The sequence below is a fragment of the Mirounga leonina genome, unplaced genomic scaffold (genome assembly GCF_011800145.1).
Source record: "Mirounga leonina isolate KUSES-001 unplaced genomic scaffold, KU_Mleo_1.0 Mir_93, whole genome shotgun sequence".
NCBI lineage: Eukaryota > Metazoa > Chordata > Mammalia > Carnivora > Phocidae > Mirounga > Mirounga leonina.
The window spans coordinates 16,169,845-16,188,455 of NW_023270854.1; the positions used below are offsets into that span (position 1 = coordinate 16,169,845).

The following is an 18,611-nucleotide window of genomic DNA, read 5'->3' on the forward strand; positions in this document are numbered from 1 at the left end:
AACTCCCACAGTGGAGGTCCCTGGGAAACTACGGAGAGGGACGTGCGCCTCTCACCCTTCTGTACTTTTTGTAAGTTTTCAAGGGAGGATGCACTGTTTTTCTAATTTATGAAGCACTTTTCAAATAATTTATCCAACTATCTCAAGATAGATCCCACCACAAACACAAAGCAGATTACATCTTTCCTTTTAAAAAGGTTTTAGGCTTTATTAACTTATCAGATTCTACTTTAGTAAATAAGAAACCATTTCCTTTTAGGGGCCTGTTCGTTTCCCCCCCAGAAATGCTATTATGCCATGCAAAGAGTTTTAGTTTTGAAACTCAGACATTACGACTACATCGTGGGGACCATGCATCATCCCCAGCAGCAGGTCCAGAAGTGGCCCAGACCCCGGTGCTTGGCTTAGAATGACTACCACGAGTGGCACATAGATTGAGCAGGTTCAAATCAGAGCCCACAAAAGAAAACAATCTTCACTGATGAATCATTTATTTGGACAAGACAAAAATGTCTCCACATTGTTTCCTTTTATACAGAAAGTGGAACATTTCAAATATATTAGGTTTTCTCTTTTTCAACAGAATTCATTTCAATCTGGTCCCAGGAACTTCTTCTCATTTTAGGATTCACGTTTTAGTAACACATATGCACCCATTACAGCCAAAAGAGCATACTGTAAAGAAAACACAGTGGGAAATTACTGTGAGCTCTACAAATTAGTTTGGTCTATAAATGTATTCAGATGAAGTCTGCTCAGTGCTAGACTGAGGACAGAATCAAAAGATGACCTCTTCCCCCTTGCCTGGTTCTCCAAACTAGCTGTTCAATGCCACATTATGGTTTAAACCGCCCCCCAAATATATTGATGGACTAAGGATCAAGCACCCAACAAACACGGCTAATTCACTGCTCATTCTTGCGTAGGTTCCCTATTGTTTTTCAAGTGGTTTTTTAAAAAATATAGATACCATTTTTATTGAGGTTGAGAGATCATCATTACTGGGTTTATTGTACTACTTTTTTTGTATGTTTAAAGATTTCCGTGATAAAAAGCAACAAATATAGAGGTGCCATTTTAGAATACACTATGAACACAAAAGATGAAAGTAGCTATTTTAAATAACTGATTTAAGTGTTAATTTAAATGGTTATATTAATTTGTAGTTAAATACAAACACTCTGCAAAAAACAAACAAAACAAAAAAACCCAGCAAAACATTTTAAACAGACTGCATCTTTACAGCGGCACGTGCAAAAAGCTCCAATGTATATACATTTTTTTAATGCAGACATACAGACACATTCCTACCTTGAATTTTGGGTAGTCATTCATTATTATGGTGACCATACCAACATATGGTAAAAACCTAAATTGTGGGATGAAAAGCCAGAAATATAAAAATTGTTTGTAAAATGATGATAGCAACATTTAAAAACACTCTAAATCAGCCTTAGGACACAAATCTTCCTTGGGAATAGCCTTGATTAGGGCTGTAAAACTAACATTTACTCCTGCCTCAAAAGGCTTTCTTAATCAAAAGCATCATGACTAACAGCAGGATGATTTTTTTAGGCAAGCACATGATTTCAACTAGAGATGCCACTTGTCTTCGCTCACTGCATTCACCCAAACAGAATTAAAATAATTAGTTGAGGGGCGCCTGGGTGGCTCAGTCATTAAGCGTCTGCCTTCGGCTCAGGTCATGATCCCAGAGTCCTGGGATCGAGCCCCGAGTCAGGCTCCCCGCTCTGTGAGAGTCTGCTTCTCTCTCCCCCACTCCCCCTGCTTGTGTTCTCTCTCTGGCTGTCTCTCTCTCTGTCAAATAAATAAAAAAATCTTAAAAAAAAAAATCCTTTAAAAAAAAAAAATAATATAATTAGTTGAGCCACTTGTACCAATGGAACCGACAGCTGCTATCAAGCTAGTTTTTAATTTTTTTAGTGGAGAAGTCACATCTAGACAGCCTATATAAAGATGGCTGTTAGGGAAAACTTTCAAAATACATGGAGAATTAGCTTGTAACTGGAAGAACCATCATCATTTTCATTTCGTGGGGCTTTTCAGATGTAACAGGCTTATTGGGCAGTGAATACAGATGTGAGTCCTGTAATTTATACCCACATGATTATGATCACAGACACAGAAGGTCTGGGGCATAAGCGAGCCAATGATTCTCCTGACAAAATTTATGAGAAGATGCAATCAGTGGGGACACCTGGGTGGCTCAGTCGGTTAAGTGCCTTTGGCTCAGGTCATGATCTCAGGGTCCTGGGATCGAGTCCCGAATCAGGCTCCTTGCTCAGCAGGGAGTCTGCTTCTCCCTCTGCCTGCCCCTCCCCCTGCTTGTGCACTCTCTGATAAAGAAATAAATAAAATCTTTTAAAAAAAGGATGCAGTCAGTGGACCCAAGCCTCACCTCACTAAGGGGAAACCAGGTAAGGCAACCAGTCCTATGTAGATCAGCAGCTCCAAGCTCTCCTTTATATGAAGCCTGACCCAGGACATCTAAAAATAGAGGACTGACTAGCTGGAAGTCTCTCTCTTCTCCCCACAGATACTCCAGTGGAAACGCAATAGGGTAAAGGAGTTAGAAGATGAGCAGAGGTCTCAAACCACAATCTGACTGATAGAGCTAAATCTTAGAAAATGGTAACCAAGTTCTCCAGCCTTAAACAGCTCGAGGGATTTAGAGAAGATTAAAAAGACACTTCTAACAAGGGTTAAACATAAAAAACAGTCACCAAGAGAGGGGAAGAATTGCCTTTTTTGTTTTTTTAATAAGAGGATACACGCTCTGCTGTGTCAGTCAGAAGCAGAACTCATTGCTGGAACAATTATGTAAAGATGAATATTAAAAGATTTATCACATAACTGTTTCTGGTAGAGAAAAACAGGAAATAGTCTGTCCACCAAAAGAGGATTGGCTAAGTTAGGATTTTATGATTCTCAGTGGAACAACAATACATACCCACTTAAAAATACATGGGTGTAGATTTGACACAGAAATCTATTTCCAACTTCTTGTTGGGTGAAAAAATAAAATAAAATTCTACTATGTAAAATTACATATTGTATATGTACACACATCTGTATAGGTACAGGGAATGTCTAGAATATTCCCTTGAGTGTTAAACAGTGGTTATCTCTGGGAGGATTTCTTGTAACTGCTATTTAAAACCACAAATAACTAATCTCTAGGTGACGATTTCTTTCAAAAACAGAATTAAACCAATGATATAGATAATATACTTGCATTCAGTTTTAGATTCCTTAGTTCTGAGTGGTATTTACACAGTAAATGCAGTACATGGACTACTTACAAGTGATTCCATTATCTTATACGCTTAGTTTCTTAGTTTCTTTTTTTTTTTTGAGGGAGGGAGGGAGGGAGAGAGAGAGAGAGAGGGAGACTGAAAGAGAGAAAGAGAGAGAGAGAGGAAGGGGCAGAGAGAGAATCCCCAGCAGGCTCCACACTCAGCACGGAGCCCAGTGCAGGGCCTGATCTCATGACCTGAGATCATGACCTGAGCTGAAACCAAGAGTTGGACGCTTAACCAACTGAACCCACCCAGGCACCCCTAGTTTCTTTGTTACTATTTTTCTGGTTCCTGAATCTTTTATATAACTTAAAAGTTAATGCTCACCCTCTGGCCCTTCCCACCACATCCTTCTTCTCAAGCCAGTTCTGGCCCTCTTTGTACAAGCCTCTATCGTCAACTTCATTATTGTCTCCTTTAGTCAGAAATTTGATGTCTCCATTATCTCTAGAAAGCAAAATAATGTCCTTTCACAAATGATTTTCAGCACAGCATCGTTAGAAAACAATTAGTTTACCCAGCATGTCACAGTCGGATACGGGCATTCAGATGAGCATTCGACAATAACTAGATCTTTCCTGGTCTAAGGTGATTGCTTACAGATAACCATCCAACTAACACGCAGGTCTGCTGGCGATTTTGCAGACTCAAATTCTAAAATGCTCATGTTACCCTGATAACCAAAAAGCATGGCAAAGCACGAGGGCACCAGCAAGGCAATGATTAGCTCCCAGCAACTGTTTTCATTCTCTTAGTCCTCAAAGACCAACTTGTGAACATGGATTATATTCCCCTTCACTCTAGACATGAACGTGGTCCTAGATCACACGGATTTGAGCACAAGCTAATTCAATGCGGATGTGCCCTTACCCCTCCTCAAACTTACTTCTCCTTGCCAAATGTAGAATGTTAATGCATTGTTTCCTTCAGCACTGAGCAAAGTGGTATAAAATCCGGTTTGCAAAGAAACAGGAATCACAAATGGCATAAACCAGTGTGTTAAAGAGACCCATGGGACTAATTTTAAACATTCTAAACCGGCGCTTACATAGCCTTGACACTAGACACACAACATTACAGCATTACAGAGCTATAAAGAGGGTCTTCTTTCAATAAGACAAATGAAAAAAGCACTATTACAATTAGATAAAATATTAGAAGCCCACAACGATTTGAAACCAGCCAGAAGCAGCAAGCTGATGTGCAGCTGCGGTTATAAAGGAAATCAAGAAGATAAAACCCCGAGCAGCCTCTCCCACAACTCATGCAAATTACAGAAAATCACCATTATTTCCTCAACTGTGAATAACTTTTCATCTGTAGAAATTATTTCTAAGTCAGCTGTCACGTTACGACCATGCATATTTCTTTATCAGTCAGTTAACAAGTGGACATCAAGTCCCATCCTGTAGAACCACAAATGCAACGCAAACGGAAACAGGGCCATTCCAATGTTTACAGCAAAGCAAAGTGACAATTTTAAGTATCGACTTCTTGGGGGACCCCTGCAAGCAGCGAATGGAATGGGAACCTAACACTGGAGATACACAAATAGTTACAGGACACTCGTGTGTACACACACCCACCCATACACCCACACACACCCAGGCGCGATGAGAAACGCTCTGTTATTTAAAAAACACAAATACACACGTCAGTTTAATTCCATAACTCAGGCAGGTAAAAATGCTACACTAAGCTGCAAGAGGTAAATGAATAACCCAGTATATAGAAGGTAATATTTTCACTAATCGTGTGACTGTACCCTCCCTTGGGAACTTAATAATTTGAGGTAGAAGTCAGTGTTTCTCGTTCCCAAAAAGTGTCTTCAGAAGCCACCACTGGCATTTAAAGGAAAGGAAGACCATCTGTGGGGGGAGAACTGAAGCAGGACACGCAGTGACTGAACCCCGAGCAGGGCCGCCGTCCAGGGCTAAGGCTACAGCTGTGAATGCCGCTTGGCCCGAAGTGACACACAGAAACAGGCAGCTTTCTGCATTTCAGAAAACAGTCCTCACATCATCATCATCCTCAGCTGCAATGGGACTGGATTTTCTCTGATACTCCTTCAAATAACTATTAAACTGTCGTACCTTCCACCTCCCATTGTGCAGCAACTTAAGTTACTGGGTGCTTCCGGAAACACCTGTCCGTTCAGTTCTCACACTCGCCCTGTGAGTCACGATGGGAAATGGTAATGTTATCATGCCCGTCTTACAGATTGGGTAAAGTAGCAGGTCCGCAGTCACCCAATTAGTAAATGGCAGGACTAGGAGCACAATCCAGAGCATCTGCTACTTTCTACTCAACCATGAAAACTGGCTACTGAAATTGAATCACAAATTCCACACCTGAAACTAATATTACACTGTATGTTGACTAACTGGAATTTAAATAAAAACTTGAGGGAAAAATGGGAAAAAAAAGTTGGATAACAATCAGTGCTAGTGGAATGAATGAATGAATGAATGAATAAATAAATAAAATAAATCTGGCTACCAAAATTTATAAAACACCACCAAAAAGAAGTCAAGTCACCTTACTTTTCATGAACTTTGATCACTCTGTGAACTATTGGAATGTCTCGTCCTTCGACTTTAAAGACCACAATTTCACCCGCTCTAATAGGGTCTTCCCGAAAGTTTGTCAGGAACAGAAGGTCACCTCTGTGAAAGGCTGGCTCCATACTGCCACTGGGAAGAAACACAAAATCACATCCAATTAGCCTGGGCTCACAGGGGAACTTTTCAATTCATGAAGAACACAAAAATAAACCTATCAGTGAAAGTGTCCACCTCCATCAATTGTCAGGTAGGTCTGGGAGCTATCAAACATGCCACAGTGGTTCCCTTCTGACTGCTCACGATGATGACATCAAGTGAGAAAGGAAATGATTTCTTCTTAGATTAAGTATAAAAAGGATAGTAGCAGGCCCCACTGTACTTTGTATTAGGTAGAAAAAGAACCAAGTATAATGTGAACACTTTGAAGTAAAAGCTGCCAATTTTTAGCCTCAAAAAAAAGGTTCTACATCTATAAATACATTACTATTTTCATTCAGAAGTGCAGACCCATCCCCCACCCCCACCCCCCTCTGAAACCCTCAGTTTTGTTTCCCAGGGTCCATAGTCTCTCATGGTTCATCTCCCTCTCTGATTTCTCCCCCTTCAGTTTTCCCCCCTTTTCCCTATGTTCCTCCGTGCTATTGCTTATGTTCCACATATGAGTGAAACCATATGATAAATGTCTTTCTCTGCTTGACTTATTTCACTTAGCATAATCCCCTCCAGTTCCATCTGTGTTGATGCAAATGGTAGGTATTCATCCTTTCTGATGGCTGAATAATATTCCACTGTATATATGGACCACATCTTTATCCATTCATCTGTTGAAGGGCATCTCAGCTCCTTCCAGTTTGGCTATTGGGACAATGCTGCTATGAACACTGGGGTGCATGTGCCCCTTCGGATCACTACACCTGTATCTTTGGGGTAAATACCTAGTAGTGCAATTGCTGGGTCGTAGGGTAGCTCTATTTTTAACATCTTGAGGAACCTCCATACTGTTTTCCAGAGTGGCTGCACCAGCGTGCGTTCCCAAAAAACAGTGTAAGAGGGGTTCCCCTTTCTCCACATCCTCCCAACATTTGTTGTTTCCTGTTTTGTTAATTTTTGCCATTCTAACTGGTGTAAAGTGGTATCTCATTGTGGTTTTGATTTGTATTTCCCTGATGGCTAGTGATGTTGAGCATTTTTTCATGTGTCTGTTAGCCATTTGTATGTCTTCTTTGGGGAAGTGTCTGTTCACATCTTCTGCCCATTTTTTGACTGGGTTATTTGTTTTTTAAGTGTTGAAAACTGGCTACTGAAATTGAATCACAATGAAGTTCTTTATAGATCTTGGATACCAGCCCGTTATCTGTAGTGTCATTTGCAAATATCTTCTTCCATGCCGTGGGTTGCCTCTTAGTTTCACTGAGTGTTTCCTTTGCTGTGCAGAAGCTTTTTATCTTGATGAAGTCCCAAAAGTTCATTTTTGCTTTTGTTTCCCTTGCCTTTGGAGACGTGTCTTGAAAGAAGTTGCTGTGGCCAGTGTTGAAGAGGTTACTGCCTATGTTCTCCTCTAGGATTTTGCTGGATTCCTGTCTCACACTGAGGTCTTTAATCCATTCAGAATTCATTTTCCATATGCTCATGCTGTGTCATAATGCATGAGAAAATAAATAAGACCAAACAATATTGCAATATAGAGGCTGTATGATCAAAAACCAGTGAGAAGTTTGTTGAGGGCAGGATGCAGTGAGGAAGAACCAGACTAGTGAAGAAATGGAGTGCTTTAAAGGAAAATGTGAGTTAAAATGGCAGCAGCTCAAGAAGTTGGCCCTCCTGTCCCTCCAGGCCCTGGACCACCTTAAACTTGTCAGCACATGCAGATCAGCAAAGAGAAACACAGCGGAGACTTGCCTGTCACTAAGTACTTGCTGATGTGTTTGTTATTTAAGTGAAACCAGTGACACTAAGTATCATAACAGATCTAGCATTCAAAAATAGGAAGTCTGAATAAAAAACAGAGAGAGGGCTAGAAATATAAATGACTATGAGGGAAAAAAAGAGCAAACACTTAAGAACTACAACTAGAAAAACCTCCTGGATAAGTCTCAGAAGCAGAAGAGTACAGTTTGTCATCAAGGGTCATTATCGTTGGGGCGCCTGGGTGGCTCAGTCGTTAAGCATCTGCCTTCGGCTCAGGTCATGATCCCAGGGTCCTGGGATCAAGCCCCGCATCAGGCTCCCTGCTCAGCGGGAAGCCTGCTTCTCCCTCTCCCACTCCCCCTGCTTGTGTTCCCTCTCTCGCTATGTCTCTCTCTGTCAAATAAATAAATAAAATCTTTTAAAAAAAAAAGAAAAAGAGGGGCGCCTGGGTGGCTCAGTCATTAAGCGTCTGCCTTCAGCTCAGGTCATGATCCTAGGGTCCTGGGATCGAGCCCTGCATCGGGCTCCCTGCTCAGTGGGAAGCCTGCTTCTCCCTCTCCCACTCCCCCTACTGGTGTTCCCTCTCTCACTGTCTCTCTCTGTCAAATAAATAAATAAAATCTTAATAAATAAATAAATAAATAAAATAAAAAAAAGAAAAAGACTCATTATCATGTCTCATGAGGAATGCACTTCTTTGGAATGTTTCACTAATATCAACTTACACTTGCTTTCCTCACAGTCCAGGGATTTCCCAAAGGTCAGTGTTCCCCAAGGTCACACATCTCTCACGATGTCAATAGTTTATGTTGACAAACCAAATTTAGAACTATAAAGGGTGCTTTTAAAAAAAGAAGTCCCTACAGACCGCAATGTTACAACAGTTTCTGTGTACAAGTGTGTCTGTGTGATTTAAGGAAAACCAGAACATCTGGGATCTAGTTTGGGCTTTGTCAAAAGTAACTAACTGTAAGATGCAAGTGGCTTGGCCTTCATGGGCCTCAGGCTCTTTATTTGTTAAGTAGGTGGGCCCATCTAAATTAGAGGTTTTTAATTTCTTTTTTTTTTTTAAGATTTTATTTATTTATTTGAGGGGGGAGCACACAAGCGGGGTGAGGGGCACAGGGAGAAGCAGACTCCTCACTGAACAGGGAGCCCGATGTGGGACTCGATCCCAGGACCCTGAGATCATGACTTGAGCCGAAGGCAGACAGACGCTTAGCTGAATGAGCCACCCAGGTGCCCCAGAGGTTTTTAATTTCTAATGAAAAAAAAAAGCTTAAAATCCTTCTTTTGAATGAAATCTTACCAGGCTGCATACCCATATACAATACATAAAAAATGGAGCTGTTATTACTGAAACAAGGCTGAGGCCTCTAGAATCCATGTATTTGCTCCCTTTCTCCTTCCTAACCTATCCATACTGGACCCCAGGGCACTCCTAGGGCACAGTGTGAACGCCAGCGAATCAGAAACCCGTGTGCTCTTCTAAGGCTCCTAAATTTATGAAAGCAGTGTCTCTCTAGAAAGGCCCCTTGGCCAGCCACACCAGGGCAACTTGGTGAAGCCAGGGCCACGGCTGAAGCCCCGTGATATGGCAGCAAGGCCCAGTGGAGGGCAAGGGCACTGGTTTGGGAGGCACGAACCCTGCGTGCTGACCTTGGCTCCTCCACGGGCCAAAGGTGACCCTGCCCGGTCATGCTCTAGCCTACTGCTCCCCCTGTAAAGCACACGGGCTCCATCACCCCCGGCCCTCTCCCCCGCACCCCGCAAGGCTCGATGGTCTAGGCCACACTGGACAGGGAGCATCTTGAAGCACCTAAGGGCTCCCTAACATGTTTCTTTGATTTCAAACTGATTACGTTTCCCCCCTTGCACGACTTTATGGCCGTATGAAGTTAACTAAAGTATTAACTTTTCTCAAATTAACGTCCTGTGCTTTAGAAGAAGAACAGTCTCAGGGAGAGAGCAGCCCCGCACACAGTGCTGTCGAAGGCGCTTGAAACAGAGCACACTCTGCTGGGCACTGGGGAGATACGCTTCCCTGTCTGGTACAAAGAAAACCAAACCACAGTTTCAAACCACTTATGTTTAAAATCAATTTGTACACAAATAATCCCATAGGACTGTTATTTTAGGTGCATTAAAGCATTAAAATGCAAAAGCAAATATATAGTACCGGGGCTTTAGCATCCCCACGATGAAAGCTCTGAAGTGCGTGCTGAAAAAGGTAAGATGTTTCAACAAAGGCCAGAACGAAATGAAAACAGGTATCAACAAAGGAAACTCTAACAGTCTACCCAGTGAAAACACTGAGCGTTGGCTGTCACGCAGGCTTTCGCTCAGGCAACACTGCTCCTCTGTCTCGGGCAGGAGCGAGACAGCGTGCGGAACCTACCTCAGCACCACCACGATCGGGCTCTCGCTGCCAGTGAGGACGATCAAGCCTTTCCAGATCATAAGCGCAGAAGACACGATCATGGCAAAGTTTAAAACCTGGTAATAGAGCTGGAACGAGAAAGGCCAAACCCAAAGTGAAAACCAGTGGAAGAATATGCACAAACCCTAAGCTGGAGATGAGCTTGTTTACAAAAAAAACAAAACAAAAAGCTAAGTTGTGATTTTAGGATATTAAGCTAATTCACACAAACTGCAAACTCAGGTAGTATTTCAACTTTTGTCCGTGGAATGAGCCTTCTGTATATTATCTCTCTTTCAGTGAGCAATGAGAGAAAAAACCCAGAGCAATCCATGGGACCTACTTTGTTAAAGCCTCGATAAGACTCTACTTACCTCTCTGGGATTTCCCAGAACCTTTAACCCTGAAGAGTCCTGTTATTCAACTTCTACCCCGAGGGCCTCCTGCTCTAGTGTAGAGACTACCCGTCAGACCTGAGAGCCTGATGCACGCAGTGTGGTTTACCTAGAACCACTCATTAGCCACCTGGCCAAAGAGACCTCAAATGAGGCTTCAGAGTCCTATAGTACTTAGCGATGAGGCTGTTCTGCGTCTGAAATTACATTGCAAAGTGAACAAAAACTTTAAACATCTGGATGTTTAAATTTTCCATAAATGTTTTAAAAAGTAAAAAGCAAACAATATCTGGTTAAGAACATAGGCAGAATGAACCATGAGAGATGATGGACTCTGAAAAACAAACTGAGGGTTCTAGAGGGGAGGGGGGTGGGAGGATGGGTTAGTCTGGTGATGGGTATTAAAGAGGGCACGTACTGCATGAGCACTGGGTGTTATACACAAACAATGAATCATGGAACACTTCATCAAAAACTAATGATGTAATGTATGGTGATTAACATAATAAAAAAAAAACTTTCTAAAAAAAAAAAAAAAAGAACATAGGCAGAAAGCCACACAAGATGATATCTAGTTCTAAGCTGATCTTGCTCCACCGTAGACCAGAGTTAAGATCCACAGGGCCTGTCCTGCCAAAGCTCAAGGCTCTTCCTTGCTAACAGTTGCCTGCCACACCCAACCCCTGGTGACTACAGGGGGGAAAAGCAACACGTGCCTACCTCACAACACCCTATATCGGACTGTAGCTGGATTGTTGGGCCAGATGTCTACAGTCTTCCAAGAGGCTGTAGGGACAAAAGTCACTGTGCCTACTACTACTTGGAATGTAAGTCCCTCAGGGCATCTGCCCTTAGTGCCCTACAGGATGGCTCCTTACTCTAGTACCTGCCTCAATCTTCCTCCTCACAACCCCTGTCCTGGGTAATCCAAAGAGCCACATAGATGGCCTACCCAACACTCTAGTGTCTCAATTCTTAGACATCCTCATCTCCAAAGTCCTTCTCCCTCCACCTGAACCAACCACTCTCAACAACATGCCTGGAACTGAAACTGCTCAATCCCCACATCTCTAATTCAATTATTCCCCCTCTACCTGCCCATGTACACCTGTTCTTCTGCCATATGTGCTCACCTACATGGCAGGACTCTTGTCACTCCCCCTCCCACTTCATTCTATACATTCTACCTTCTAAACATTCCTGGAATCTGTTGCATTCTCTCTTCCCACTGGCATCACTCTCATCCAAGTCACCAACAGAGCCCATTGGGCAACTGCAAGAGCCTGCTAACCAGTTTCCTGACGTCCATACACACTTCTGTCAATGCACTCTCCACGTTACAATCTACACTCACTTGCAAATGCACCTCTGGCCATCTGATCATCTCTATGCCCTGCTTCAGCTGCCCCTCGATTGCATCCCTTCAATTGGATCCCACTACTCTGAGGATGAATATGGTCTCTACAGCCCTGTCTGGTACATCCCCGTACTCCCTAGCTTCAGCTGGTGAAGCTCACTGCACTCCAGGTACGACAGTGGTATCTGTCAGTGCTTCAGAGAGCACACGCTCCTATCCACTCCAGGATCATGACCTGGCTATTTACTCTGCCCAGACGCTCTCTCCCTAGATTCCTTAGCATACCTAATGCTCATGCATCTTAAATCCTACTTTCGGCACCAGTTCCCCAGGGAAGCCCTCCCTGACCCACTAGACTAGGAGTCAGCAAACTTTTTCTATAAAGGGCCACATAATAAGTATTTTACAAACCATATAGTCTCTGTTGAAATTACACAACCCTGCCATTGTAGCGAGAAAGCAACTAAAGACAATATGTAAAAGAATGAATATGGCTGTGTTCCAATTAACTTTATTTATAAAAATAGATGGTGGGGCGCCTGGATGGCTCAGTCATTAAGCGTCTGCCTTCGGCTCGGGTCATGATCCCAAGGTCCTGGGATCGAGCCCCGCATCAGGCTCCCTGCTCCGTGGGAAGCCTGCTTCTCCCTCTCCCACTCCCCCTGCTTGTGCTCCCTCTCTCGCTGGGTCTCTCTCTGTCAAAATAAAATAAAATAAAATCTTTAAATAAATAAATAAATAAATAAAAATAGATGGTGTGGGGGGTGCCTGGGTGGCTCAGTCGGCTAAGTGTCTGACTCTTGATTTCGGCTCAGATCATGATCTCAGGAACGTGACACTGAGCCCTGCACTGGACGCTGGGCATGAAGCCTGCTTCAGATTCTCTCTCTCCTCTCTGCCCCTCCCCCAACCCTACCTCCCACCCCCCAAGTCTCTAAACAAACAAACAAACAAACACAGATGGTGGGCTGGAGCTTGCTACTCTGCTGTAGACCAGCCTAGGTCCTCCTGTTACATATTCTCACTGCATTCTGCACTTCTTTATACCATCCATCACTATAATTATACATATCATTTTTAATGTGTCTTTTACATTAGACTGTATGTTCTACAAAGGCAAAGATCATTTTGGCCTTGTTCAGAGCTGTACCTCCAAAGTTCAACACAGGTCTGGCAAAAAGTAAGTACTCAATTTGTTGAGTAAATAGTGAGAAAATAAACATCTTTAATGTATGGTGGGCACAAACAGTAAGAAAAACACTAAAATCCCCAAAACAACAACAACAAAAGAGGTAAAAGCTTAAAACTATTAATTTTCCAAAGAAGAAATACAAGTGGTGAATAAACACTTAGAGTGTTCAAATCCAATCCTCCCTCCCTCCTCCCCTCTTCTTTTTTATGCCTAGCAAACTTCAAGTTTGGGTTTTTTTTTTTTAATGCTAATACTCGGTGCTGTCCCAGGGTGCACTGTGGTGAGAAGGCAAGCAGACACGGTCATTCTGAGACCAATCTGGCACCAGAATCATGAGGTTACTTTGGGCCCAGTAATCCTACTTTAGAAATTTCGTCTACAATAAAGGCAGATAGGGAATTATGGCCCAACTATACGCATCATGGTCCTATTTCTAGTAACAGAGAAAAGGAAATAAATGAGCAACAACAGAGAAATGATTGAGTAAAATAGTGGCAAGTAACTGCACTATTTAAAACAAAAGTGTTGGGCGCCTGGGTGGCTCAGTTGGTTAAGCGACTGCCTTCGGCTCAGGTCATGATCCTGGAGTCCCTGGATCGAGTCCCGCATCGGGCTCCCTGCTCGGCGGGGAGTCTGCTTCTCCCTCTGACCCTCCCCCCTCTCATGTGTTCTCTCTCATTCTCTCTCTCTCAAATAAATAAATAAAATCTTAAAAAAATAAAAATAAAAAATAAAACAAAAGTGTAGTCTCAGTAAAATCTCCACAAACTGCAAAGCAGTTTGTAAAATGAACACAAGGAGGTGCCCTCAAAGGCCAACAGAGGCCATGTTAGCATGGTGGAATTATGAGTGATTGAATTTTCTTCTTTAAACTGTTCTCTATTCTTTAAAATTTCTGTGATGGACATGAGCTAATTCCAAAGTCTGGGGAAAATAAATGTTTTTCTTTTTCTTTCTTTTTTTAAAGATTTTATTTATTTATTTGAGAGAGAGAGAATGAGAGACAGAGAGCACGAGAGGGAGGAGGGTCAGAGGGAAAAGCAGACCCCCAGCTGAGCAGGGAGCCCGAGGCGGGACTCGATCCCGGGACTCCAGGATCATGACCTGAGCCGAAGGCAGTCGCTTAACCAACTGAGCCACCCAGGCGCCCAGGGGAAAATAAATGTTTAAAGGAACTTGACAGAATGTTATATGGCCGTTAAAATGATTACTTTGAAGAGTGTGACAAAACAGGAACACGCAGTCTGACGTGGCAGTAAGGTAGGAAAAGCAGAGCTCATATTGCTCCTATTACACGTCTGTGAAATTATGTCATTCCGGATTTATGGAGGAAATAACTGGAAGTGGGGACATAAAAATGAATTAAAATAACCGTGAAGTGGGACGCCTGGGTGGCTCAGTCGGTTAAGCGTCTGCCTTCGGCTCAGGTCATGATCCCAGGGTCCTGGGATCCAGCCCGGCATCGGGCTCCCTGCTCAGCGGGGAGCCTGCTTCTCTCTCTGCCCCTCACCCCCGCTCACTCTCACTCTCCCGCTTCCTCTCTCTCTCTAATAAATAAATAAAATCTTAAAAAAAAAAAACCATGAAGATATTCTGATGTAATAATTGAAAAGAAGATAAATGTAATTCAAAATTAAAGTTACACACCATTAAAAAAAAACAAAACAGCTCTTTGGCTACTGTGTCAAGAGCAAATTATGAAACTCTCACTAAATCCCCAAAAGACAAAGAAGGAAACTGGAGTGCCAAGCGGATACTGTTAAAGCATCGGGCTATAATACATTAAATTGTTGCTTCTGAAGTAAAATCTGCCTTGCAAGGCACATCAGTCTAAAGCAGAGGCTGTTCGCTGTAGCTCGCATTCGAAAACTTCTCCACCTGCTCTGCCTGACTTGAAGGACTTGATAAATAAATGTTGTTTCATTATGAATTACAGATCTGACTGGGAAAGCCCCAAACCACAGTTTTAAACAGAAATTGTCATTTTTAGACAGATTTTCAAATCATCAGGCTCCACCCTGATAAAAGCAAAGTATAAAACCTTGCCATTTATGTAATAAAGGCCTAGTGCTGACAATTTTTCCAGTATGATTTTCTATGCTTGAAAAATTTATCGAGGGGAAGTAAAATCAATTCCTCAAAAAAAAAGTCCTCTGAGCAAGACGTCTATTGGCTAAAAAAAATAACCGATCATACAAAAACCTAACAGGCTAATTGCAAAACCGCAGATCCTACTTCAACACCCTACCTTTAAGGAACCTACTAATCTGAGTATAGGATTAAAATCCCAGAATTCAGAAACATAATTTTGGTTGAACTACTGACAAACTGACTGGGATGTAAGAAATACACCACCACGTTTCACTGGTGCCTTTTGTTCGTCCATCTTCACCTCCCAACTTTCTAAGCTCGGCAATTCAGAGCCGAAGCAAAAGTTCAGAAACAAGCACACACTCAGTCTTTGTCAACCAAAGATGAAACAGCCAATGTCTGAGAGTTTCAAACAAACATTTCAGACCCGATATTCTGGCCGACAAAGCAGCAGAAGTGCCAGTAGCTGTATTTCTTCCTTCCTCTCTTCCTCACTGCAGAAACAAAGAGTCCTTGTTTTTGCATGTGGCTCTTGCCTTATTTTATAGCAAGCTGAGGCAGCAGAGAAAGGAGGTCCCACTTCCAAGACTGGCGGAGCATGCATGCCTGACAAGGTGTCAGAGGATGCTATTTTGGAGGGGAAAAAGAAACAAAAGGACAAAGCTTAAAAGAAGAAGAATGAAAGTACCAGGAGGAAGCAGATTTGAGGTTCTGCATTTTAATTAGAAAACTAGCAAAACATAGACAATGCAACAGCTACTGACAGGCCTTATCACCAAGAGTGGGAATATACAGATCTCTCAAAAGGCAAACTAGTTTAGGAGTTGAGACGGTCATCAGAAGGCCGTCTCTGATAGTCTGCAATTATAACCACCAGTAATCAGTACCAGTTTTAGAGACATTTTGAAAATCTAGCCAATTAGGTCTAGAGTTTAAAATAAAGCTCTGTTTTCTGGAGGATTTTCTTGGGAACAGCATCAGTGCTCAGGGAATTAGCTGTTGGTCTTTCAAGCTGGTGATAATCACTGCCACAACTCGTCTTAATCACAGAAACGCCTAAGAGCTCATCAGCCATGCACACCTAGAAACAACCAGATTCTAAACAACAGGTTAGACTTGGTAACTTGAGTCACCAAGCTCTCCCACACTACCGCACTAGTATGCAATTCTTTTTGGAAAACCAAACCAAACCAAACCAAACCCATATGTCCACAGGCATAAGTTCTGCTATGCCATAGGCATCATCCCACTCCACAATATAGTGGCAAAAATGACAGGATGGGTCAAAATCATGAGAATTTATACCATTTTCTTTTTAAGTGTTTTTGTTTGTTTTAGAGAGCGAGAGCACGAAGGGGTGAGGAGGAGGGGAGAAGCAGAGGAAGAGGGAGAGAGAGAATCTTAAGCAGGCTCCATGCCCAACGGAGAGCCCCATGTGGGGCTCCATCTTGGGACTCCAACCTGAGCCTAAATCAAGGGTTGAACACTTAACCCAGTGAGCCATCCAGGAGCCCCTATACCATTTTCAGAGACGATCAAAATTGCCAATAGGATGGTTCCATTTTTCTTAGCATAATTTATTATTCATACCAATAAACGTATTAGGATCCATTAGGATCTATCATGCCCTACAGGTCCCCTAAATTCTCTATCTAGAAGCTTAAGCAACTGCATTTTTCCCGGCTGAGAGGGCTTCCTTTCCAGTCCCTACTCAGCCTTATACTGAAGACTCAAAGACAGCGATGCTGGCCAAGGAGCTGGCCAAGGAGAGAGCAAGAAGGAAGTTTTCCTCTGAGGTCACAGAAGAGTGAGAAATCAACCCCAGTTGCCCAGAGAACCCACGCTAACTGCTTCCTATATTCAAGGTGCAGCCAGATGACAGAATCTAAGAAATTAGGGAAGACTTCCGGGGTCCCCTCTGGAACACTCAGTCTAAAACGATTGAGCATCCCCAGTGAGATCGCCAGGCACAAGAAGCTTTATTTAGTCCTGATGCATAGCGGGGAGAACACTTCCCAGAATGCGAAGAAATTACTTTGGGAGGCATTACTGGACAGTTTCCACTGTCAGAAAGTTCTTTCCTTTCGCCTGCCTTCTCGCCCCTTCCACCCGCGGGCAGCCTTCCTCGGGGTGTCAGGCCTCCAGAGCCTCACAGAGAAATCTGTTCCCTCTTCCAGGGGCTGGCCCTTCAAACACGTGCAGACAGCTGTCACTCGGCCGAGTCACCTCTCCTGGCTTGCTCAACCACATCTGACATCCGTAGGACTAGATTCCTAGTGTCTTCTCCTTTCTGGCCACCCTCCCCTCACTGCGCTCTTGTCAGTCAAGACAGCGCACACCCGTGCCCACACGTGGGTTTGCGCAAATTTGAACCCAGGGCCTCTGAGAGCCGGTGGGGGAGCCTGGGGGCGCCGTCGGCCCCAGTCCCCGGGCGCTGTCCTTCCCGGAGCCCGACCCAGAAAGCCCCGACTCCCCGCAGTTGCAGCCGGTTCTCGGTCCGGGGAGCGCGCCCCGCGCGGGCCTCCCTTACCTGGCGCTTGTTCATCTTCCTCAGGTCCCCGAAGATGTCCAAGCCGGACGCCGGGAGATGCGTCCCCACGGCGCCCGCGCGCACCATGGCGGGCTCTCCAGGGGCCGAGACTGCCCACCCTCTCCGGGCGTCACAGACAGTCGCTGAGCACCGACCCGACCCGGCCCCCGCCTACCAGCCCTTGTCCTTGCGGGTCACGTGACCGGCAACTCGCTCGGGCGCCTGGGAATGGTAGTTCTCTGCGGATCGTAGCCACCAGTCCGCCTGGAAGGAACTGGGAAGAAGAAAACTACCACTCCCAGAATGCTGCGGGGCGAGAGGCTCGTCCAGTGAAGACCCGGGGCTTCTAGGGAGGGCAGCGACGGGACTCAGGAGCCTTGTCCGACCCTTCCGAGCGGACTTGGGGGAGAGGGTGATCTTGCATATCGCAGGGACAACTCGGGGAAGCGACTATTCAAGAGGAACTGAACTCCTCAAGGCTCTGGTCAGGCGCCAAGAGGACACCTAAAGCTCCCCGGCATTCGCCTGCCCGTGTATCTTAGCCATTGGATGACTGCGCCGAGCGGAGGCGGGGCCTCTACACAGGCTGCTGGCTGGGCTGAATCGGGGAGGAGCCTAAAGAATAACATGGCTGGTGGGCGGGGCTTGAAAGAGGCGGGATTTTTGAAGTCGCAGAGTTCTACGCTCTGCAAGAAGTAGTAGGATTTGAATGCGAGGAAGCATCGTTGTATCCTCTTGACCATGTTGTGTTGTGTTGCAATAAATATTAATTGAACGAATAAATAACCACCTAATTTTATACACGAAGCAACAGGCACAGAAAGTCTAAAGGACC

At 43.9% G+C, this 18,611-nt stretch overlaps 1 protein-coding gene across 1 annotated transcript; it reads right to left on the reverse strand.

Moving 5' to 3' along the window:
• Positions 1 to 474: 474 nt before the first annotated feature.
• Positions 475 to 17,969, reverse strand: SEC11C (SEC11 homolog C, signal peptidase complex subunit). Its single transcript, XM_034995753.1, has 6 exons — positions 17,777 to 17,969; positions 10,191 to 10,300; positions 5,864 to 6,013; positions 3,648 to 3,767; positions 1,312 to 1,369; positions 475 to 675 (listed from the first exon to the last, which is right to left on the reverse strand). The coding sequence occupies exons 1-6, from the start codon at positions 17,861 to 17,863 to the stop codon at positions 622 to 624; spliced, it is 579 nt and encodes a 192-aa protein (XP_034851644.1). The 5' UTR covers positions 17,864 to 17,969; the 3' UTR covers positions 475 to 621.
• Between the last annotated feature and the right edge of the window lie 642 nt (positions 17,970 to 18,611).

Excerpts from the sequence above, each read along its gene's own strand:
- SEC11C (XM_034995753.1), bottom strand. The coding sequence starts at position 17,863 with ATGGTGCGCGCGGGCGCCGTGGGGACGCATCTCCCGGCGTCCGGCTTG. Across the intron at positions 10,301-17,776 it reads GGAAGATGAACAAGCGCCAG|CTCTATTACCAGGTTTTAAA; the intron begins GTAAGGGAGGCC and ends TTCTCGTTCCAG. Across the intron at positions 6,014-10,190 it reads CCGATCGTGGTGGTGCTGAG|TGGCAGTATGGAGCCAGCCT; the intron begins GTAGGTTCCGCA and ends GTTTCTTCCCAG.